This window comes from Antedon bifida, chromosome 11 (genome assembly GCF_963402885.1).
Source record: "Antedon bifida chromosome 11, ecAntBifi1.1, whole genome shotgun sequence".
NCBI classification, from domain to species: domain Eukaryota; kingdom Metazoa; phylum Echinodermata; class Crinoidea; order Comatulida; family Antedonidae; genus Antedon; species Antedon bifida.
Window position 1 is genome coordinate 16,505,356 of NC_136236.1, and position 24,589 is coordinate 16,529,944.

The 24,589-nt window shown below is 33.7% G+C and overlaps 3 protein-coding genes across 6 annotated transcripts in view; 1 reads left to right on the forward strand and 2 right to left on the reverse strand.

Annotated features, from left to right (window-relative positions):
• Window positions 1-1,090: 1,090 nt before the first annotated feature.
• On the reverse strand, window positions 1,091-11,045 carry LOC144856324 (OTU domain-containing protein 5-like). The gene is made up of 9 exons (XM_078714296.1): window positions 10,454-11,045; window positions 9,805-9,898; window positions 9,071-9,135; window positions 8,028-8,184; window positions 7,213-7,361; window positions 6,641-6,832; window positions 5,892-6,114; window positions 2,212-2,337; window positions 1,091-1,862 (listed from the first exon to the last, which is right to left on the reverse strand). Exons 1-9 carry the CDS (start codon window positions 10,910-10,912, stop codon window positions 1,762-1,764), a joined length of 1,566 nt encoding a protein of 521 aa, XP_078570422.1. The 5' UTR covers window positions 10,913-11,045; the 3' UTR covers window positions 1,091-1,761.
• A 120-nt stretch (window positions 11,046-11,165) lies between these two features.
• Window positions 11,166-16,083, forward strand: LOC144855368 (EF-hand calcium-binding domain-containing protein 12-like). Of its 2 annotated transcripts, XM_078713205.1 has the most exons (8): window positions 11,166-11,280; window positions 11,635-12,195; window positions 12,583-12,618; window positions 13,515-13,709; window positions 13,987-14,319; window positions 14,618-14,822; window positions 14,939-15,242; window positions 15,417-16,083. In XM_078713205.1, the coding sequence occupies exons 2-8, from the start codon at window positions 11,692-11,694 to the stop codon at window positions 15,673-15,675; spliced, it is 1,836 nt and encodes a 611-aa protein (XP_078569331.1). In that variant the 5' UTR covers window positions 11,166-11,280; window positions 11,635-11,691; the 3' UTR covers window positions 15,676-16,083. The 2 variants fall into 2 exon arrangements, with proteins under 2 accessions (XP_078569331.1, XP_078569332.1); XM_078713206.1 differs by lacking the exon at window positions 12,583-12,618 and having other exon boundaries at window positions 15,417-16,079.
• A 567-nt stretch (window positions 16,084-16,650) lies between these two features.
• The window catches only part of LOC144856332 (N-alpha-acetyltransferase daf-31-like), a 37,558-nt gene continuing 29,619 nt past the window's right edge, over window positions 16,651-24,589 (reverse strand). The window contains exons 1-8 of one of the 3 annotated variants that reach the window (XM_078714310.1): window positions 20,512-20,629; window positions 19,952-20,109; window positions 19,549-19,594; window positions 19,280-19,395; window positions 19,005-19,049; window positions 18,501-18,585; window positions 18,019-18,072; window positions 16,652-17,526 (exon numbers count right to left, since the gene is read on the reverse strand). In XM_078714310.1, the coding sequence (XP_078570436.1) occupies window positions 17,287-17,526; window positions 18,019-18,072; window positions 18,501-18,585; window positions 19,005-19,049; window positions 19,280-19,395; window positions 19,549-19,594; window positions 19,952-20,109; window positions 20,512-20,532 (765 nt within the window). In that variant the 5' untranslated portion in view covers window positions 20,533-20,629 and the 3' untranslated portion in view covers window positions 16,652-17,286. Of the gene's footprint in view, window positions 17,527-18,018; window positions 18,073-18,500; window positions 18,586-19,004; window positions 19,050-19,279; window positions 19,396-19,548; window positions 19,595-19,951; window positions 20,110-20,511; window positions 20,630-24,589 lie in introns of those variants that run through there. The other 2 variants (XM_078714311.1, XM_078714312.1) reach the window with 2 other exon arrangements.

Sequence of the window (24,589 nt, forward strand, 5' to 3'; positions counted from 1 at the left end):
TTTCCATGTTATAAGTTACTTTAATAGTAATTATAAAAAATATTCCAAAATAATTACAACAGTCATTAGCAAATACATTCAAGCAAATATAGGTAAGCAATCAACAAAAAGGATGTTTGGAAAAAAATGGCGAGTGCGGGCGTCCGTTTCCCAAAATGATGAAGCGCCCTCATATTGAAGAATGTCGAAAAATTGTGCAATTATTTCATTTTGTTTAATAAACAAAAATCTATAAATAATAAGATATAATAGTTGATTTTATTTCGCCTAAAATATTTTCTCAATTCTTCATTGAAATAAAATGTGTTGCCATAAGCATTGCGTTAATACAGCACCAAATTCTGTGTACTGTATTTCCACATCAGGCAATACCTGCCGAGGCAAATTCTGTAATACAGGGTTTTTTTTATATTGGTATATATATGGTTTTTCATTGTCCCAACCATTGTTATTTTGTTTATTACTGCAGGGAGTCTAGGCTTAAAGTTTATTTGTTTGTAACAAAAAACTTATCTAGGCTTCCTTCTACACATGCTTTTTACTATGTTTATATCTTGTGTAGAAAATTGTTGAATAAACGAAACGAAACATATGTATCTTTGTTGTTTTGTTTTGTAAACTATAGTAATCAATAATATAATAATGTCTACAGTCTACATCCAATAAACCTCAAAACATAATCCACATATTTTAAGAGGCACTATATGTCAACAAATAATTATTAGTCCTCTCTCCATGACGGTTGTCACATAATGCTTTGTATTATTTTTTATTGTATTTATATGTTTCATATGGACAGTTTGTCTGAAATAAAGTTGAATTGAATTGAATTGTATCACTGTGTTACAGAATCTGCCTAAGATAAATTACAGATTGGTTAAATACACATGATATAAATGCAAATTAAAAGCTTCTAATATAATATTAATTTGAGCAAGGCACTGTACTTACCAGCTGAGAAAAAAACTTTTTTTTACAAATATGTGCCTACAGAAATAGAAACATCAATCTATACCTAATACTGAATATATATATATATATATATATATTACCGCGATATTAAAAGAAATATAAATTAAAATTAATAAAATGCTTTCAAAATTGATAATTATTTATTTCTTATTTTTTCACTGTTCTAATTTTTTGTGTATTTTCTCTCCATCATGGTTTTAAATTTATTGAAATTTTCCAATTAATATGACACATAATTCCACCATTAATTTAAAATAGTCTGTATTGGGGGTTACAATGTATATGTTTTAATCACTGAAACCACTAAAAAAATAAATTCAGAAACGTTTTTGGAAAACTATCTAACCCAAACCATGATTCAATTGTTTTTATATGTAAAAGAAAACAATTCTCTATTTCATCAAATTCTAAGGAGGCATTCTTACTAGACTATTCAGTCAAACTAACCAAGTGACTGTTTTGACCAAAAAAATCGCCTTTTCAACTTTTTTTCTTACTCAAGCTACATGGTATACTGAGAATAGTCCACATAGTCCAACAAAGATGGAAATGTGAACAGGATAGGCCGGTTTAACTTGCTGGGTAATGGAGCAGAGGCAACGCCCTCAATAGTTACTTTGACCATTGCTTTCGGCAACGCAATAAACTCAAACAACCAGAAGATTTGACCAAATTGAACAAATACCAATGTGAATGATGCTTTAGCCTACTTTAAACCCACAATACATTTTGTTTAAGAAAATGGTGAAATTATGACCAATGATAATTGTTTCTATTAGTCACATGATATTAGCTAGGGCCCGTTCGTTTCAAACTGTCAAAATATTCTTGTTGAGATTGTGCGAGTATTGACGCCACAATAGCGTCCTCTGTATCCCATTCTAAATAACCTGTAAAAAATAATGGAAAAAAAATCAATAAAACTGTATACGGTTGAGATAGTGTTTATGTTACTACAAATATTATGTTAATGCTTGGTTCCCACAAGTGCGCACCATAAGGAGGTAAGCCAAAGGCAAGTCACATCTCTGCATTTCACTTACATCCTTGCATTGCATCCCAGTGGGAACCAAGCTTTAGTATTATTATTATTGATGTCAAGAATACTAAAAAATTATTCTTAAGTACTATGATACAATTCAAAGATGAATTGAAATTCCGTTTCCGGGAATAAAATTTCATGCTCTGATGAACACAGAAGCAAGTTTCAGTGATTTAGAGTATATATAAAAGACTTACTATAGGCTCCAGCAGCTATACCTTGCATTTGATTGGCAGATGTACGTGCACCCTGACTTGTACTAGGAGCCGTTAGCCTAGCACAGGCTAGCGGAGACAGTGCTGTCTCACTACTGCTGGCACAATCTATACAAAAATTAACAACATTTTAATAAAGTGAAAAAGTTTCAATATGCCTACATATGTATGAAAAATGGAAGCACTCAGAAACTGAGTGAAGTATTTAGTAAAATATTTTCAGAGGGTGTGTATTGATATTTCAACCCGTGTTTAAAGAATACAAATGTTTTTTTTTTAAATTTCAATAGGCATGTTCTATAAGTATATATTATTTACACCGAAAAATTCAGAATGATAACTTGAAAATTGTAGGCGCTATCGTGCTAACAAACAAACAAACAAAGCAAGTACTATACTTGTCAAAATTCTATTTTGCCAAGTGATAAATCGTATAGTCCAGGAGTATTAGACTTTAAGGTAGAAATAAATATGCTAAAGCTGAATTTTTCAGGATAGGTCCCTAATGTTGTCTGAAACAACATACTAAAAGTCCCCGGGTTTCCCCGTTGTGCTTCTACCCGATTGGGCCATTTTTCAAAATGGCGGCCATCTTAAAATTATTTACCATATGTTAACAACCAGTAGGTGTAAGTAAACAATCTTGGTGTCAAAATACTCAGAAGACCCATATTTATATTCACTGTAATGGAAAAGTTTAACAAAAAATGGTCAGAAATGCCTGTTTTGACCTTTGACCCTAAATTTGGATTATCTCAATATCTCATCAACGACTGGCTGTAGAGACGTCAAAGTTGTCCCAAATTATTCAGAATGCCCATCTTTCTATTCACTTTAATGAAAGAAAAATACCAAATTCCTTTAGAAACCTTCTATTTTGACCTTTGAACTATTGACCTAGACATATTTTAATTTTATAGACATCTTGGTGATCGATAAGAGTACACAAGCGAAATTGGTGTCAAAATACTCAGAAGACCCACATTTATATTCACTGTAATGGAAAAGTTTAACAAAAAATGGTCGGAAATGCCTGTTTTGACCTTTGACCATAAATTTGGATTATCTCAATATCTCATCAACGACTGGCCGTAGGGACTTCAAAGTTGTCCCAAATTATTCAGAATGCCCAACTTTCTATTCACTTTAATGAAAGAAAAATACCAAATTCCTTTAGAAACCTTCTATTTTGACCTTTGAACCATTGATCTGGTCATATTTTATACCAAAATTGTATAGAAATCTTGGTGATCGATAGGAATACATAAGGGAATTTGGTGTCAAAATACTCCAAAACACCCATGTTTCTGTTTACTCTTATAGAAATAATGTACTGAATGCGATTGAAAGTGTTTTGACATTTGACACTAATAATTACATTTTAATGAGAATTAGTCTATTTCGTGCCTAGCTTACCTGTATAAACCGACAATAGCCCGTGCTCTCCAGAGGGAGGGCTTAAATGCAAAAAGTTAAATTTAAGTTGACATAAAGATAGACAGAATCTAACAATTCATCAGTATGGCCATTGCCATGAGAGGTAAAATTCATTCCAAATTGCTCAGATGCTAAACAGACAAACCAAGCCCCAATTTTAAACTATATATATATGATACATTTTACTGTCTGTTTGGGCTTTAGCCTGTTTTCACTTCTTTTATTCATTAGTAACCAAACAAATTTTATTATTTATTTATTATTTAAGGTTAGAAATTAGTCCTCCAAAAAATGCCACGCCTTCTCTATATGGCTAATGTCCATGTTTAAACTTTGGAGCTACACCAATTCTGAAATGTTTCCTCTTCGGCAGTGTCATTTAATATATAGCAGAGACCACTACTGGTTGATTTGACACACACTTATTGGTAAAATTGGTTTTTTTTTTCAATTGAGCTGCACTATTACATTTCTTTGTGTATATAGGTCTGGAGTACATAATTCATCTTATAACATTTTTTAAATTGTCTAAAACTGCACACTGTACATAGTCACCCACCCAACCATTTATCAAGGTCTCAGTCTAAGTCTCATTTTAGGCTCTAGTCATACCTCCGATTCTTATCTGATATGATGCAATTTAATTTTAAAAGAATTATTGCATTTATCTTTAAGATGTGAACATTTTTCTCTGTTTTTTTCCAATCAAAATTCTCTAAAAATCGAAAATACTTCAGGACTATAATTATGATGGTTAATAAAATAAGGGCATGAAAATCTGTTGAAGACCATAACAACTTTACAGTGACAATTTCTTTATAATTCATCTTGATAGATTTGTAAGAGTTTCATATTGTATTTTATTATTTAGGTGATTTGTCAAATGACACATTGTGACCCTTTGATACCTGAAATTATGGCCTCATATCTATATTGATGAATAGTATTATTCGTCCATCGGACATTTTTTTCTGGGCTGTTTCGGATAAATTTGACATCTCATGGCATGATGAATGGTGTGATATGTCCATCATGCTATTTTGGACTTAAATTATTAAATTATAATGTAGTGATTAAAGTCAAAGGTAAAAAAACATGGGTGTTTAGGAATATTTTGACAACAAATTCGCTTATGTATTCCTATCGATCACCAAGATTTCTATATATTTATGATATAAAATACTGTATTGGCCAGATCAATAGTTCAAATGGCAAAATAGGTGGTTTCTAAAGGCTTTTAGTATTTTTCTTTAACTACAGTGAATAGAGAGTTGGGCACTCTTCTTAATTTAGGACAATTTTGAAGTCTCTACGGCCAGCAGTTGATGCGGTATTGAGATAACCCAAATTTAGGGTCAAAGTTATAAATTTTTAAACCAATTTCGTATCCTATCGATCACCAAGATGTCTATAAAAATAAATATGCCTACGTCAATAGTTCAAAGGTCAAAATAGAAGGTTTCTAAAGGTTTTTAGTATTTTCTTTCATTAAAGTAAATAGAAAGTTGGGCATTCTGAATAATTTGGGACAACTTTGAAGTCTCTACGGCCAGTCGTTGATGAGATATTGAGATAATCCAAATTTAGGGTCAAAGTTCAAAACATGCATTTCCGGTCATTTTTTTAAAAACTTTTCCATTATAGTGAATATAAATATGGGTCTTCTGAGTATTTTGACACCAATTTCGCTTATGCACTCCTATCGATCACCAAGATGTCTATAAAATTAAAATATGCTTAGGTCAATAGTTCAAAGGTCAGAATAGAAGGTTTCTAAAGGAATTTAGTGTTTTTCTTTCATTAGAGTGAATAGAAAGTTGGGCATTCTGAATAATTTGGGACAATTTTGAACTCTCTACGGCCAGTCGTTGATAAGATATTGAGATAATCCAAATTGATGGTCAAAGGTCAAAACAGGCATTTCCGGTCATTTTTTTAAAAACTTCTCCATTACAGTGAATATAAATATTGGTCTTCTGAGTATTTTGACACCAAAATTGTTTACTTACACCTACTGGTTGTCAAAATATGGTAAATAATTGTTAAGATGGCCGCCATTTTGAAAAATGGCCCAATCAGGTTGAAGCACAACGGGGAAACCCGGGGACTTTTGGTATGTTGTTCCAGACAACATTGGGGACCTATCCTGAAAAATTCAGCTTTAGCATATTTATTTCTACCTTTGGCCCTTTTTTTGTCTAATACTCCTGGACTAGTAGGGTTACCTTGTATTGCAACAGCGCCACTTGTGCTAGCCAGGGGGCTCCTAGGTGGTGTACCACTATGTTTTGTCTGTTCATGGTAACTAGTAGAGCAGCTTGGATCTGAAGACGTCCCAGATCTATGCCTTGGAGACAGACCTCCTCTGTGGTGACCCTCTTCCAGCTTGTCCCTTCTATGGGGAGGATCAACTGGTGCTGAACTGCAGGTGGCACTGGCAGTGCTGGACTGGAAAGAAAAACATCAAACATAATATATTCATTTGTTTGCTTTCTGTTAAGATTTTCAGTGGAAGAAAGTGTTTTTGTCTTTCTGGCAGGGAAAGGTGAATAATTTATTGGATGTTCGAAAAATGGAGAATGCTCCATTCTAATAAACACTCTGAAGTAGTAGTATCATATGGATGATCTGAATTACTGTAATCAATGACTTAATAAAGAACTTATTAAAGACATTCTTTAATTCAGCATGTTCAATATAATACCTAGTATATGTTATCTATATATAAATTTCCATTTATTCTGTTCACATAAGCATTCATGGGTACTCAGACGAGTGCAATGCCAATAGTGGAGTTGTGCAAATTGTCAATGCATTATTAGTGACTACATAGCTATTGAGTTTAACAGCGCATGCTAATATGGTTCTGAGCATGTACAGAATGACTTTTCAACTCAACAGCTGTCGAGTCGCGTTCACACTAGGTAAAAGAAAGGTCACTATTAATTACGATATTGGAAAATAATTAACATACTGTGTTCTTTGTGGCTCTTTTCTCATTGTCCTTGAGCCATTGCAGATAACTTTCTCTCGCAACTTGTTCTTCGATGGCTTCTGATGTTGCCTCCCAATCTGTAGCTGCCACCTTATCCTCCAACATTGTCTGCTCAATGGCAGTGGTTTCAGACATCTTCATGGCATCCTTCATCTGGTTACGATCGGCCAACTATACAAATATTAATTATTATTTCAATACTATTGTAGACTATTATGTATAATAAATTTAGTAAATAATAAGAAATTATGTGAAAATTATTCTACTGCAGTTTCTATTACATTTTCTGTACTGCAATAACATGATTCTAGATTTTGTTTCAATGTAAAGTAAAGATGGAGTCACTGCAATAAACAGTGTGTATTGCTACCCAATCTTGATAAAAAATACTTGCATTTCAGGTTGAAGTGTACTGTAAACAAAATGTAGTTACTGCAGTAACTGCAGAGAATAATTTTGTTTGACATGGTTGATTTTTTACATGAGCAAGTTGACCTTATATTCACTACTATAATATATATAGTGAAAAACCAAATATTTGACTAACTCACCCCTGGTTTGAATGAAGGTAAACCTAGGCCAACTCCTATGGTGGCTTTGTACGGATCAACCATAGAGTTATAATGTATATTACGGTGGTAACTAACTCGTATTGGTGCATTGCCTGTCACGTTGATACCATGAAAAGTATTAATTGGTTCTGTTGAATAAACATATAAAATAACCTTTAGTTTTAAAAGCTCTTGCATTGTGTTATAGTATCAATGTGCAAGTTCGAAGTACAGTAGTACACACTAAAGCTCTGTCTACACTATCAAAAAAGTCTGTTGTTCCCAAATATGGTAGTGATATGCTCAAATATGGCAGTGATATGACATCATGGGTATTGGCATATCACATTTTTTTGTCACTTAAAGGACAACTTGACCAAGGACCATATTTTTACAACATATTAGGGATGTACATATGATTTCAGAACAATTGCGAGATTAAGGATATCGCCGCACGTGCTCGCCGTACAGCCGTCGCCGTAAATTGCTGTGACGTCACTGGTGCATCGCAAAAGTCCAGATAAGCAAAATAAAATAAAAAAATCAACATTTATATTTTTTACGATTTATTTACAAAGTGTGTTTACTTGAAATTCTGGCAATTTGCCAGACTTTGGGGTCATGTCGTTTATGATCTTTAAACCTAATTACAGTGTTAACCATTTATAATTGTTTTAAACTACTGTGTCTTAAAAACCATTGGTCAAATGTTTGCTTTATGTAAATGCAGTAATAAAAAGTACAATAAAACGTGGTAGGGAAAATATCTGACCACTTTTTAATGGATACTTCATGAAAATGTAAATTTCACTTACCTAGACTGTACACAAACACCTCTATATTTCTATTGTACATTTCCGACATGGCTTGCATTTCAACGTGATTTCCATGGCAATCGTTTAGTCGTTTCCTATTGATGTAAGTTGTAAAATCTTCAGTGACAAACTGCGAGAAATAATCTGCATTTTTCATCTGCAACAGAAAAAAAAGATAAATGGTGATGAGAAAGGAAGCGTAATGTATGAATCTGCTTTTTAACTGAGAGAGAAAACAGAACGATCAATTTGCATAAAATTACCATTATATTGTTTCAACTTCATTTACTTCTTAAATGCAATGATGTACATGAATACATTTTGTTAGAATAAACACCATTTTAGAAGAAATTATAGAGGCCTGAAAAAAAAGGTAGTTCCCATTTCTTAAAATTAACAACTTTTTATTAAATGTCCATATGGTAAATTTGTTATGTTGAATGTAATAAAATAGATGTGAAAATATTAAATTCAGATATAAAAAAGTTAATAACATTTTTTTAAATTAAAAAAAAAACAAATATGTTTTTGAAATATTATAGCATAGTAATCTCAAGTATAATCCTACCCTCTAATTTGGGATAAATTCAGACAGAAGACTTTACTAATATTATATTTCCAACCCCTTAATGTTCATCATATTTCATACCCCTGGCTCACTGGGACTATACTCTGTCTTACAGTATAGTGGATATAACATCAATTTGCACATAGAATTATTTAAAAGAGAAAATTAAATCTATATCAAATTCATAATTCTTAACTGTAAAAATACTTATAAAAACTGTGAATCAATTACAATACATCAATCAATAACATCCACAAAAGATTAAATAAAATATAGATATTAAATTAATAGTTACTAACAACAAACTCTGAATATCGCCAGTACAATACAGCATTGTATTACAAAACGTAATATTTAGATAGCATGTGATTAAAGAAGAATATTCTTCATGGCCAGTCTAATCACTGTTATAAGAGACTTTGTGCAAACATATTGCGTGTACTTAAAAGTAAATTGAGTATATAATGGAACGTACCATATAATCCATACAATGCTGTCTGACTATTGAGTGCCACTCCTGATCACCGTAAACCTGATCAGCTGTGAATAAATTATATTATCATTATTGCTAAATGCTAATGAAAAAGAATATTATAATAATAATATAAACACAGTAGGCAAAAAACATTAATTCTAAACCGCCCGGTGATATACTGAAATTTAATTAATTAATTTAAATATCGTGGACACTCTTGGACTGCCATAGTATGTGTGTGTTTTTTGAACGCGTTTTTAATTGTAATAAAGAATCTTTAGGACCTCACACAAGTATGGTTTTTGATAGTTTCCTTCTATTCCAAAAATAAATTATCTGATATGATAACAAATAACATTACATAAATGGAAATTTTAGTTTTTTATACACCAGCAAAATGTTGTTAATTGTAACAAATCTAACTAGCAAAAATGTATTGCGATTCATGAATAAATGTATTTTTAAGACCATTTCAAACTCTGGTGTTTTTTGTTTTGTTTAAATTGGTTAATTCTACAAAAAGTTAATTTAGAGAAATTAGTAAAATTAACTATTAAGCACATTTGTGTAAGCAGTAGGCTCATGCAAACATAAAATTTGCAAATTAACTAAAATAATTTTTTTAGACAATAGTTATTTTTAAAGTCCACATCGTAATCCCACAATAAAAAAAAAAAAAATGGAATCTCCCACAAAATTACTAATTATACCCGATAACAAATTAATTTACACACCTACAACCCTGAAGAGACAACCACCGTCTGGGACCATCTTCTTAATGATCAGTCCTCGTCTCTGCTTCACTAACTTTTCGTACCGGGCTTCCAACTAAGTTTAGAACAATAAATACAATTAAATAACTGTTGGTAATTAGCTGGCACTATGCCGTAGATCGGAGATAATATTTGTTTCCTTTTATCTGGACCTATATTACGTATGTATGGTTAATTCTGGTAAGTAGTTTATAGTGAGACAATGTAATGAAACTGCTTTATTATTAGGCTCAACGTAAACTAAATTAGGCATTTGTCCACTTTTTCGTTAAAAACTACTAATACCCTTCCACTACACTATTTGCACTTAATATGTGACTTATTGCCACTTTGAAATTATCTTTCATGTTGGTCACTCATATCTAGGCCTACCGTGATGACTAATATAATAATGGACAAGCTTAACCTCTACTTCTAGTAACTACAGTACTCTAGCTTCTTAAATGCAAAACAGTATAATTACTCTATTAGCTTATATAATATATAGGCCTAATATGTAATACGGAATAGACCTATCTTATACGGTACCATTTTCATAATTTCGTATTTCAAAGGTCCAAATTAAAATTAAATCATAAATTGTTTTTTTCAATGTTTGCGTAATTTATACCTCTTCAAACTCTTGGTCTGAACAAGATGAGAGATCATATTCATCTTCACTATTTCTTTCTTCATAACCTAAACTTGATTCAGCTTCTCTTTGTTGTTGTTCATTTTCACTTTCCAATCTGCTGCTTGTATGGGCAGCACTTGTTCTTGCCCCTCCCACATGTTCTCGATGAGGGGAGGATCTATGACGTGCCCTTTTTGCACTTTGTGGCCGATTTGTCCGTTCATAGCTTTCATAATTTTCTCTAAATGCTAATCTACTTTCATTTAATGAGTGCCGTTCTTCTCTAGAACTCCCGGAAAGCCATCTAGGAGGCGAATTTCTACATTTCGGTCGAGCTCCTGTACTTGACCTATGTTCTCCACTCGGATTATGGAGTTGCGAGTGGGAGTGATGGCCTTCTCCTTGTTTCGAGTCTTTTTTATCTTTCGAAGAATTTTTCTTCGGTAAAATCGTCATGGTTGGTCAACTATGTTACAAACTACAATACCACGTACATTTAGGTGATTAAAACTGCCCAGAAAATGCCAAATTAGTGGCACAAACTTACACCAATGTAAGCAAACTCCGAAGACCGATCAAAACATTAGTGTAAAATGGCGCATGAAGCATTGTGGGACTTTAAATTAAAAATAAAAATAATAGAGAGATCGAGACGTGTGTGGGGTGTGTTTTGCTTGCTGCCCTCTATAGAATGTAACCAGAGGCAACAGCACGCTTTTATCTCAAAATGTAAACAAGGAACCACCGACCGAGTGTGATAGACATGTTTAAAAGGCTAAATTAGCTGCAAATCATGTTTCTTTTGACAGCTAAATGTTGTGACTGTATGCGTTAATGGTTTATTTATTATTGTAGATAGGATTTGTAATTAACAAACAATATTTTTTTTAATCTATTGTTACCGTACGTAATATAGGGCCTATGGTATGTAGGATTAAAGGTGGTGGTGGTGGTAGCCTGTAAACTGTAGCTAGAGATGTCACCCACTACACATCATATTGAGCATATTTATGGTCTTAATCATTGGGTCGTTTCGCCCTGTTTATTAACACAATCTAAATCAGGGTTATATATTATGATTTTAATAAATAATTTTGGTTATTTACAGTATGCCATATTGATTTGTTAATAATATGTATGTTTGATGATCACCTCATGTATTTTTATTTTCTGGACAGATAAAAGGGAGAAAAATCAAAATGCATGCTAACTGAAGTACTGGTAAAAGCAGAAGAATGGAGCTGTCGGACTTTTGCCTTAAAAGGCTGTTCAACCCTGACAATTCAGAGTACCTCCCAATTGAAGAACAGCTGCAGTTTTACAAACAGAGAGATTTAAGGAAGACAAAGAATTACGGAACTATTTTACGAATATGGGGTCAACCAAGGTCAAGACGAAGGGTGATCATTGCACCCCCTATGAATGAAGTATCAGGGAGAGAAATGATGGGTAGACACTCTGCAAAGTATCTGAAACCTCTAGTAAGGGAACCAAAGAACATCCAACTAGAAGACAGAGCTTTGAGTAAGATAGAGAAGGCAGAAAAACATCAAAACGAACTCGAAGAGCGCACTGAAATATTTCATAAGTGGTTGGGTGATAGAAAGCAATTGAGAGAGTCACTTGACCAAATGGGCCTAGATGAAAAATGGCTGATGACGAAGGAGAAAACACCATTAGAACAAAGGGTCTATAATCAGATGAGAGATGCTAGGCTTGCTACAATAAACACTATAAAGGTATAACCATTTTTTAGTTGGATGATATTACGTTAGAACCAATCTTTTGCAACACCCCCATTAAGGGGACACTCTCCAGCGAAATCAATGAGGGGAAATATAAGATTTAACACTATGGCCAACATCAGGGGACACCCTATTAAGGTACAGTTTGTTATTGGTGCCGTAGGTGTCCCCTCAATATAGGGGTTTTACTGTAGCCAAAATCAACTGTTTAAACACTTTGTTACAAAGAGATAACAATGATTATTACAGGTTAGATTAGAAGTATAACAATTGTCAATTACTATCTACAGAACAACTGCTAAAAGACATAATTAAATTATAAAACTGTGGATTACATTATTAAAAAAGTACTTTTAAATAATCTTTTTTTTTTCCAAACAGCAAACACCGGTGTGTTTTTACACTAAACAGGATGAGGTATTGAGAACAAAGTAGATTTAGTCTTTACCGGAAACAACCATAGATATTAGCAATTCATATTAGATTCTGCACAAATACCAATCATAATTTTCTAGCTATCTAAATATTGTTGGGTTGCATGCATGTACATGTTTAATATAGCTGGAGGGATGTTGCACTTGTTAATATTATAATATATTTCTTAATCATGTTAGGTTATCTCTTTCCATTACATATAACCTATTGCTATCCAAATTGTATAATACAGGGCATCCTTATATATTAACAGAAAATTCAAGTCCCAGTTTCTTCAATTTCCACATTCTTATTACAGTAGTTATTTTAGCATTTCAATTAGTGTATTACTGAGCAGTTCTCACTTTCTGTTCAAAATATATTTGTGCTTTGGTTACGGTTATTTACCTTTAGATGACAAAGAAGGGTGCTAACTAAACAAATCAAGCATGCACCCCTCAGTCACCCACCCTGGTAAATGTCTCAGCTCTGATAGCATCCTTCTCATTATGCCAAATTAGAGCTACCATTATTCTCCTGTAGTGCATGGTTTAGAATTTATAGCTATCACATTGGTTGCAGTTTCTATCAAAAGGCAAATTACTGAAAAAATGACACAGCTGACTGTGTGTATTAATGGAGATAAAAACAATATAAACAAAAAAAAAAGCTTATCTATATTATACAGAACCTGGTTTACAAAATGGTATAACTTATAAAATATGGTATAACTTATAAAATATGGTATAGTATTGAAAATTAATATTATTGGTTTTTATACTGTTCACTAATATAAAACAAATGGTTATGTTACATTCACTGTTGACTATCATGGCTAGATTAGGCGATGGGATTTAATTACATAATAATAAACACTAATAAATATATTTTTACTTTAGAAAACTGTTGAAGAGTCATCTAGTTCCGAGGAAGAAATTTTGCCAAAGATAAAGCGCCCTCTCCCAGAAGCAATGGAGATTTTGTCAAAATATCTTTCACGAAAGCGACAGCGTGTCATTGACCTTTTCAGTCGGGCAGACAAGGATAAAAACTGGACAATTAGCAACGAGGAATTTAGAAAATGCTTAAAAGAGGTTAGGACAAAAAATGTATTAATTTCAGTGCTTCGTTTTCAAATACATTACTTTTAAATGACTGAGGATGGTCCCGGAGGAAATTAGCCCAGGGTGGGATTATACTCAAGCATTGGATCATACTCGGTCATGTACAGTAAAGCTCTGTCTATCAAACTATATAGTAGTGATATGACATCATCATGTCCATATATGGGCACATCACATAAAGTTTGATAGTGTAGACAGAGCTTAATATTCATTTGTCTGGTCATTTGTTTATAATTATTTACATCAGGCTAAAATTGAGATGGCTCCCCAACTGTTAGAAGACCTCATTGAAAGCCTTGACAAAGACAACAGTGGTGAGATCGACTACAAGGAACTTGCAAGTGGAATGAAAGAACACCAGAAAAGAATGAGATATCATAAAACAAAACAAGCTCTTTCGACATCTCCTGCCTTGACATTGGTTCCACCTACTGATCGCATCCCCTCTGCTGTTTCTGGATCCTCACCCAGTAGTTGTGGATCCCTTCATCTGGATGTTCCTCCTACAGAGATCACAGAACAGATTAAACTTGCTCCAGACACTTTGATTGAAAGGCGGAAACGTGAAAAACATATCAAGGTTAGCTAATAGACATCATTGAATATGTAGTTCCGTTACAAAGTATATCTTCGTAATAGATAGGACTTGTTTGGGGAGGGGGAACAGATACACCATAAGCAAGCTTTTAATGGGACATATATTAGTGTAGTGTAAAGACTGTAATTATTTGACATTGTGGTCCTACATGCTCTCCAAAATTTATTCTGCTTCCCAGCAGCGGAACTTTTTTCATTCACCGGGAGGGTACTATAACTAACTATAAACCATTTAAAATATGCTTGTATCCTGTTATTTTATTCTAAATCTCTTTTCATAGAAATCAAGAAAGAGTTCAAGTAGATCCGACAAGGTAAAGACCAACATTCCCGCAATTGACCAGCACTCTCGTAAGTCAACTTTGGAAGGCGAAACGGGAGAGAGTATTGATCACTTCAGAGAGGACCGGCTGAAGGAATATCACAAAGTTCTCAAACTCTGTAAGAAACATGATGTGAACCTCACGCCAAAACTGTTACAACAAGGTCAGTTTTTCAAGGTTTTTCAAAATTATTGCTACAAGAAACAAAACCCGAAATAAAATTACTTGCTTTCATTCCAAAATTTACTAAATAATTTTATTTTCTTAAAAAAACATCAGCGTTACTTTATCCTGGAGACCAACCGCATAAAAGCATCAAACTCAAGTCTTCTCCTGGTCAGCTGTTGTCCAGTAACTTCTCTAATCCACCAGAAACGGTCAAACACTCCACCAAAACAACCGACCCTGACAAGATACATGTTAGCAGTACCGGCGAGATGTTGATAGAGGCACGACATGCATACCCGCTTCGGGAAGAGGTCATGAGAGAAGGTCGATTGATGATGCTGTCAAGTGGGAAAGCATATGTGTCAAGAAAGGTCGACTGCTGGATGACCTTTGAGGAGTATACTGACCTAACTAGGTATAATATAAAGCTATGTCTACACTATCAAACTAGTTTAAATATTATAAGTCTGTTTCATGCATGGTTAACTTTATTGTGTGTGCTAGACACAGACACAGCTAGACAAACCTAAAAATCCATCTTTCCACCACAGGTTCCTCCTAATATATTTTTGTTTTCAAATCTTCACAGGCATCTTTCTAAGAGATACATAAGCATGACCCAAAACGATGACCCCAGCGTCTTCTGGCCTGGACACATGCTGGACAAGTTACAGCTTTACTTGCCACGACACAAGGACACCCAGAGTATATTCTCGTCAACGCACCAGTCAAAACGGAGCAACCTAGGGTACAACAACGACCTCAACTCGTGGCCTATTGACAGCAATGGGTACGTCAAAATGGGCGCTATTGATCAGTTAAAAGCATACTCACTGGAAGGAAGATGACGCTAATAAACTCATCAAGAAATATTTAAAGACTTTCCGTAATTCGTATGGCACTAAATCATGACATCACCAACTAATGTAATTGAAATAAATGGTTATTATAAAGTCTAGTACTAATGGTACTGATGATTTTCTTCTAGTACATATTTATCATCACAAAAAAACTGTAACCGAAAAAGTTTATGTTTCAATTAATGACAAGATATAATACCAAGTATGATATTTTGCATTTAAAACAAAATAGTACAGTATATCGGAAATAAAGTTTATGCATGATGGGGTGCTTAAAACTGTAAGAGATTTGTAACTGTTAAAGTAATTAAAATGTAATGTTTATTTCTTACAATGGAAGTGTAATTGGAAAAATATATATTTATAATAAATATAGTTTTAAAACTGTATGTGATTTTATAATGGCTTCCAGAAAATGAAAATTATGTAAATAAAATATATTTAAAGATAAATTTGTAGTACGTACTTTTCTCTTTACATCTTTTCTCTTTACATGTACATCTTGGATATGAAAATTAGAAAATAATTGCGTCTTGAATACATCAGTTGCCGCAGTTGTTGGTCGTTGAAATTCCTTGCAAGGAATCCTGGTCCTCATACGCTCTGCAACATACAACTTTATTGTTATGTATAAGTTCAGTAACACCCCTATTGAGTGGACACCTTCGGGAAACAACAAAGCATCCCCTTAATAGAGGTGTCCCCTGAATAGGTGTTGGCTGTAGTGTTATAAAATATATTTCCCCTTGTTTGTTTCATGGAAAAGTTCCCCTTAAAGGCCAATTTACACAGAGGAGAGAAAGATAGATACACATTCTGAGTGGGACAAGCATGCGGTTTTCTGTTTACCCTTTCCGCTTGTCTGTGTAAATTGGCCTTAATGAGTATCCCAAAAGAGGTGGTGTAGTAACTTCACGTCTGACCTGGCTAAAACAGATTCAAATTCTTTGTTTATGTTACAAATGAAATTTTTATTTTTATGAATGTTTGAATTAAAACTAGCTGCAATAACAAATCTATTGTTCAATTAAAAAAATCATAGAGATACTATCAAACTACTAGAGTCAACAGCTAAGTTTATATGTCTAGATGGTAGATCTGCTAAAAAATGTTTGATGTTAACATAAGTGCTCAAAAGACAACATACAGTGCAAGTGTTCAAAAGTCAACATAAGTGCTCAAAAGTTGTCAAACGCACTCTTGCGCAACTAGTTCCTTTCAGTTGACTCGAGTTCTGTGTTCAAATTAACCCAACTTAAGAATAAATTCTTGCATATATATATGCTCCACATTCTGCAACGCAGGTGTAGTGATGCGCGACACAGTAGTTGGCACAGCTTTGAAATGGCGCATCAGCCATTATTCAATTGTCAGTAGACTCTCTAGTAGTTAAATATTATCTATGTAAAACGCACATCAACATTTACTGACATCAGTATCAGGTAGAATTAAATGACGATAAAAATAATGTAAGGACCCCTTGTGCCTCTTCAAGCATATTATTGTTTGCTTAACTTTTCCAATACTAAACATTTTTTCCCCCAGAAAAATCAAATCTTCGAGGGATTTTCTGTCTGATCTGTAAATATTACTAAACTATCATTTATCTCTCCCCAATGACGCATCGCCAGATTTATCTTTACTGCGTCGTTTTTTTTTGCCGCTTGATTTACTATCGGCTGGTTCCGGACTTTTTGCCGTTTCTTTCTCTTGTGGTTTCGCATTCTCCTTATCTTTAACATCTGCTTTTTCCGTCTCCGTTTCATCTTCTACGTATGCTTCGACGAACGGTTTTCCCGCATCCATCACCTTTTTCTTATCCCATTTTCCTCCCTTTATCTGACAAACACAAAAATGCTTTGAATTTAGGAAAAGATTAAAACATATGAACCTGGGCATTTTTCAGTCTACACTATCAAACTTTATGTGACAACAAAATGTGATGTGCTCATTATATGGATATGATGACATCATATCACTACCCTATTTGGGCACATCACACTTTTTTTGTCAAACTAGTGATAGTGTAGACAAAGCTTAATTTACCAGTTACAAAACAGAATGTAAAATTTATCTGAAATAATTTTTATATCAAAAACAACTTTTGAATCAAAATCTGAAGAAAAATATTAAATCAGAAACACAAATAACTTCCACAGCTTCTTCTAAAAATAGAACAGAATTCAAATGTAAAGTGTTAACGTTAGTAAATTGTTTCGTTTAAACAATAATAAAACTACAACAATTGTGTTTATGTTTAGTAATCAACAACAACTGAAGAAAAACAACAAATAATAGAGATAAAAAGGAACAAAAATAATGGTGCATTACTGATTTTAGCAGTTGAATCTCCCGTTCGTCTGGGCTAGTTATTTTAGCTTTAAACTGAGAAAAGAATGTTTATTAAAGATGGGTCATAAAACCCATCAATCATAGAATACAGTAATGTTCTTCTCAGAGACCAGATTTTCTCATGTGCACTTTTAAACTATTTTTTTTTTTGTTTGAAGACATTTTAAAAATAAATTTTAAATAATTTAAATACATCATGCAAGAATCAAACTCGCGATTAATAAATGTCGCATTACTGTCTGCATATTTGGCCGATTCACATGATTGAAATTAGTTGACTTATTTTTAGCAAATGATTAATACGCATGGAAAGATTTTTTTTGTCAATCCCAGGATTATTATAGTTGATTTTTCTACATGCTTGAGCCACTCAGGGTGCCAATTCCATTTTAGGATATTATTAAAAAATATAACATATTTCTCCATTGCATTTTGTATGTTTACATGATACTACTACTTACCTCTTCAAGAAAATAAGTTAAATCTCTACGCATGGCGTAAGCATCTTCACCATCGGCGTAATACTTTGGTTCTATTTCACTGATTCTAAAAAACAAGCAAAAAGAAATATTTATTTATCTATCTTAAGCTCTTTCTACACTATCAAACTTTATGCGACACAAAAAGGGATGTGCCCATATATAGACATGATGATGTCATATCACTACCACACTTTTTGAGCTTTATTTCTTGCCAAGGATTACCCCCTGTCCTATCAGATAGGTGGTAATCCCTATTTTGTGAACCAGTTCACCAGGGTAACCCCTACTCATCTCGAATGATGAACGGGTTATAAGTGTGTACACTGGACCTACCTGTTCCACCACCAGAACTAGGAGCGAGTTACCCTCGAACCCATGCCAATATAAATGGACAAAATATTATACAGGTGTACAGGTTAAAATTTGTATCGTATTTTATAATTTTAAGTTTACATTATGGTAAAACAGTTCAGTAACACTTACTCAAATTTCAGGGTAACTTTATAGAGATGCAGAGCGGCTCGATTACTATAAGAAAAAAATTATTAAAAAAATATTATTAAAGTTAATACAATGTTATGAAACACACAATAAATAGTCTAAATAGACTTGTAATACTATTAGGGTCATTTATCATCCCGGGCTGCGATTAACAAGAGGGTTGGTAGTCCCCTACTCTTCCTGAAAGGTGCACTGGGTTCTTGAAGTGTAGAACTTTAAAATTGAATTTAAATATCAAAATAATACCAATACTGTACCTTTTTCTAACATGCAGTGAAACATATTTTGCTTTGAAATTCTCGACCATTGCCCTTGATGCTTGGTCCATCAACTTTTGGGCAAGCCCTAGACGGCGATGAGACCTCTTAACAGCCTATAGATATAAATGAACACTTTACAATGTTAGCATGGGCAAGCCCTAGCCGTCGAAACCTGCGCAAACCGAGGCCACATATTAATAAACAATCAACACATTGATTAATTCCATTTTATACCATTAGACAATTTTCACCTTAGAATAACTCACCAGTGATGTAATATGGCCATGTGGAACATCATCAGGGTCTTCCTCCCTGAAAGGTTACATAAAAAAAAGGATTTTTATCATTTATATACCAGTATAAATCTTAAAGTTATGAGAGTCAATATTAATTGTCCTAAAACACAAAATATTGTATATCATACGAGGGAGCATAAGCGGCTGCAGTAGTGCAAAATTGATTTAATATTACAGTACCGTATAATGACCGATTATAATCCCATGCTTGTTAATATAATCCCACCTCCTCATTTATGATAAATTTGACACACTAGACTGGAATGATCCATTGTTATTACAATCTAAGTATAATCCCATCCCTAAATTTTCATAACATTTTATAACTAAGCCCCTGGGATTATATTTGGTCATATCCATAAAGATACTTTACATTTTAGCTAGCACATATCCAACAACTGTTTGGTTTTCATCTTCTGCTACGTATGAAAGTTGAGGCCAAGAAAGACCGTGGTAAAAATAGTATTTCATTTGGTAGTTCTCAGGTAGACAAAGCAAGTTGCAGTGCTGCATATTCATCAGGTCCTCGGGCTAAACAGAAACAACAACAAAATGTAATATTTATAATTAATATTAATTAGGCCCTATAGCTAGGCCTATAAAATAAATAATAAATTTAGAAATTATAAATAAATTATAGGTCTATATTACACATTCATAAACAAAGTAATCTTATTAAAATGCAATAATCTTGGCAAATATTAAGAATTAAATTAAATTTGTTCAAAACGAAAATAGCTAGGCCTAGCCACAATTTTCCGTTTCTGTAAAGGGAAATTCCCACCCACAAAAGGAGTCACTATCCCGCGAACGTGTTGGTTGTAACCTACCACCAGGAAAGGGGCCTGGCCTAGAAATATAATATCTATCAAACAATAACCATCAACGTCGAAAACAAAAAATATTCCCGTATAATGATCATATGGGTCTTACCCTAGCTACCCGAATATTCATTTTGTATGAATTAAAGTATTAAATAAAGAAGAAAATGTTTATTCTCTCAAAAAGTTGATAAACACGCCGCCACCACACGTTCTGTGGTGAATGTATGAAACGCCGCTAGTGCCTTTATTATTACATAAAGATTACATTACGCCAAAAGGTATATTACTTTTCGAACAGCCTGTGTCTAATAATACCCTCACACTATATTTAATATAATGTAGTGCTGTTAATTCCTTATTCAGTATCTTCCAAATAAGAATCCGTTTAAGGAGTGACCCTAAGCCCACCAATAAATGAAATGAAATGATAACATTTTTAGCAAAAATTAATTTAAAATAAATTAAATACGCCGTTTCTCCGTTTGCGCCACATTGATAAATTAAATTAAAACAATTATTATTATCCATAACTTAATTAGTTTGACCTTAGAACTGTTTGTGCATCGAAACAATGGAACATGGAGTATTCTTAATAATATGTAGAACATTATGTTACACGAATTATTAAAGTCATCGGAGAAGTTGACAAAAGTAACGCGCGCATAACATTCACGCTTCATTGGTTCAGCACGTTTCAATGTCAGGAAAACAATTGAAAATCGATAATTGATGAGTGAGTAGAATGGAAAGGATGAATTGTGATGGGAATGGATGGATTGGGATAGTAGTATGATGGGTACGAATTATAGCATGGAGTCCCTGGTTATAGTCATCATAGTTATATAGCAAATAAATGGATGAAATATTAACAGATAATATCTTGAGAATATAAGAGACGATTGGAAGAGAATGAGATGAGAGGATGAAAAATAGATAGAAGAGTGGCCTGGAAAGGGGTGGAGGGATGGAATGGGACGGACGGCGGATGGAAGGGCGGATGGAATAAGGGCGGATGGGATGGACAATTGGAATGGGATGGGATGGACAATTGGAATGAAATGGGCGGATTGAGTGAGATGGAGGAAGGAGAGATAGATTTGTGGAATGAACAATAATTAACAGTAGATGCATATGAAGATTCATGTAATTCTGTATTTAATACTCCGTGCGGAGAGCGCTGCAGATAAGGTAGCCTCTACTCACATAATAATCAATGCGAGATTGTTAGATAAAAGCATGGAAAACATGATTAGAGTAATGTGCGGTTTCCCAAGGCCAAAAGAAACATCATTATGTCATAGTGGATCGATACAGATATGTAACCACGTTTGCTTTAATAAGGCCTACGAATATAGCATCATAAGCGTGGACGTGACTTGTGTATATTTTGAATTATAGCGGTTCTCAAGGCCGTACAAAACGAAGCGGTAAAATCAATTTGCTCATTCACCCTATTTCACTGGTGACAAAAGTACTTTTGTTATCTGTTACGCGGTGAAGCGCATTTTATCTAGTAGCGTGTCGTCCTTTTCCTTTGTTACTCTACGGAGAATATAGCGATAATGGTTACTCTTCTAAAATAAATTCTTCCAGGGTTACTCAAACAGAATGATGTGAGATATGTTTACCATTGATATAATTAGGGCTATTTGTACGTCAAAGCAATACAATGAATTCGGTCAAAAAAACAGGGCATTCCGTGACGCCTCGCGACGAAACGGAACAGACACATCAAAAACAAATGATACAAATAACGAATTCTTTTTACAGATATTTCTCTACATATAGGCCTAGAGGCCTACTAAAAATGCATATAATAATAGGCTACAAGCAGGGAGGTAAAAAAATATACTAAAAATATACTTATTTTTTATACCTCCCTGCTACAAGTATAACAATGAACAATCATTAATTAAGGAACTATACAACTTTATTTATAACAATACATCTAATTAATGTTAATACACAGTAATTTACAAAAAGAGCACATACAATAATTAACAAGAATAACTTGACATTTATAATATTAAGAGATGACTTCGATTCACACGTTCCGATGACGTAATCCTCTCAAATTTACAAATCAGAGTGCATCAGGTGATTTATTTCACGTGTAATCTGAATGCATGTTAATTGCCTTTTGTTTGATTTATTAAATAACAATGTGTATTATTGTGTGACATAATGCGGAGGTGTTTGAAGGGTGATTGGCAGCGCGTAGTGGAGGTTGATGACGATGACGTGAAGGGGAATGTGTCCGGGATGTTAATTAGGCCTATACTGTTCCAGTTCAACTAATAAGGCATGTTGTTGTAGGCTTCAGATCAATCAATAAGTAAAATAAGTAAAATAATACACGTCAACATTTTGATTAAATCCGAGAGACGCTGCGATGATAAATTTGATAGTTGATGATTACAATATGACGTATAGGCCTATATCAAATATCTTAAAGTGCAGGCCTACATCTATTGAAGGGTTCGTGTTACGCGGTCACATGAAATATATATTACGTAAGACAACGCAAGGTGCAAGGTAGGTGAGTGGGTTGTTGCCAAGTCACGTGAATTATGGTGGAGTCTAGCCAAGATATCGAGTAATGACGTCATTGACGTTAACAGTCGCTTGTGACGTTTTCGAATTTCGCTGTTGCGTTTTGAAAAATGTAATTTTACCGATCATCTTCAATATTAATGATGTTGTTGATGATGATAATGATGATTATGACGTGATGATTATGACGACAATGATCATGTTCTTCAAGATATTCGCAAGTTCATCATCATCATCATAACTGTTACGTAATTATCAGAAGGGAACTACTTGTTCTAATTATGATAAAGGGTTACTACGGGCTTGCCAAACATGTGATGTTATTACGTCATCAATATCCCATGATTACAAAGCATGATTTTAACATTCTTTTCATAACTTTGCCTCTACCTTCAGAATGTTGTTGTCTATTGGAACGGATAGCCTATTCTTCCTTCATCCATGAATGGGCATTTTACATCCTGGATGTCTAGACATATATGCCACAATTGGTTTTTATACGTAGTTGAAGATACACCGTAATTTGTCATCTGAATGCACGTTTAAGTTTGTTTTTTACCATGTTTGAAGAGGGTACGGTAACCCTTCAGCTGATATTAATTATTCATAACCCTCTTTTGACAATGTACCGTTTCGGTATGATAGGTTGGCATAATAATTATTTAGTGTTACGTAATATAAAAATCATAATCTATCTTTTAGAAGTAAAGTTAAAAGGAGACATTGTCGGTTCTGGCGATAAGAACAAATTTTACGTAGGCCTACCACGGCTGGAAACACAACAGACGATATTGTTAACGTCTTGTGTATCTTTCTGTTCATTGTGGGAAAATCATTTCAAGTTAGCTTGTCTGATTTAAACACAGACCTCAAACAACATATTGTAACAATGTGTATGTTTTAAAAAAAATGACGTACATGAATTTCATATTAAATCGCGTCCTTCCGGCGGTTAATGCACCCATTATATTAAACATAATATTAACATTCAGCGAAATGGGCTTCAATTCAGAGCAATATGACGTCACGTCGTATAAAATACTCAGAAATCTCCAAAATCCTATCTAATCACAACAAATTTCTATATAATAAATGCTTGTTGTACTCAATTTTAACTAGCTGTAACGAAGAAAAATCATGCATTTATTATCAATGTTTTAACGTAGGCATAGACATGGCTTGATGACGACGTCAACGTAGGCCTACACATGGAGGTAACTTCATGGCCTTATTACAGACACTATGATTTCTATAATATACCTCCACTTTTGGCATCATTATAATCATAATACAATCATTGGTTCTTTAATGTTCTTAAAAACAATCATTTGTCTAGCCTGCGGTTAGTTAGGCACTAGAAAACTTCAAGTAATCCTGGTACATTCGCGCGGGAATTGATAGACGCTACCCTCAAGATGCCGGCCTTCCGTAACATCGTTTGTTGTCTGATTTCTTCAGACACAAAAACAAAACACAAGTATAACATTAAAAACACGGTCACCCTGGTCAAATTAATGTAAAAAATAAAGCCACACTATTTTATCTACAAAATCTTTTAACTAACTGACTGTGGGTCACAAGAGGAAAATTAGCCTATGTAATATCAAAGATAGTGTACACTATCTTTGGTACTT

Coding starts and splice junctions, on each gene's coding strand:
- LOC144856324 (XM_078714296.1), bottom strand. CDS start 10,912: ATGACGATTTTACCGAAGAAAAATTCTTCGAAAGATAAAAAAGACTCG. Junction 9,136..9,804: donor TTGTCTCTTCAGGGTTGTAG/GTGTGTAAATTA, acceptor ATTTATTCACAG/CTGATCAGGTTTACGGTGAT. Junction 7,362..8,027: donor GGTGTTTGTGTACAGTCTAG/GTAAGTGAAATT, acceptor TTTATTCAACAG/AACCAATTAATACTTTTCAT.
- LOC144855368 (XM_078713205.1), top strand. CDS start 11,692: ATGGAGCTGTCGGACTTTTGCCTTAAAAGGCTGTTCAACCCTGACAAT. Junction 12,619..13,514: donor TTTACACTAAACAGGATGAG/GTATTGAGAACA, acceptor TTTTTACTTTAG/AAAACTGTTGAAGAGTCATC. Junction 13,710..13,986: donor TTAGAAAATGCTTAAAAGAG/GTTAGGACAAAA, acceptor TATTTACATCAG/GCTAAAATTGAGATGGCTCC.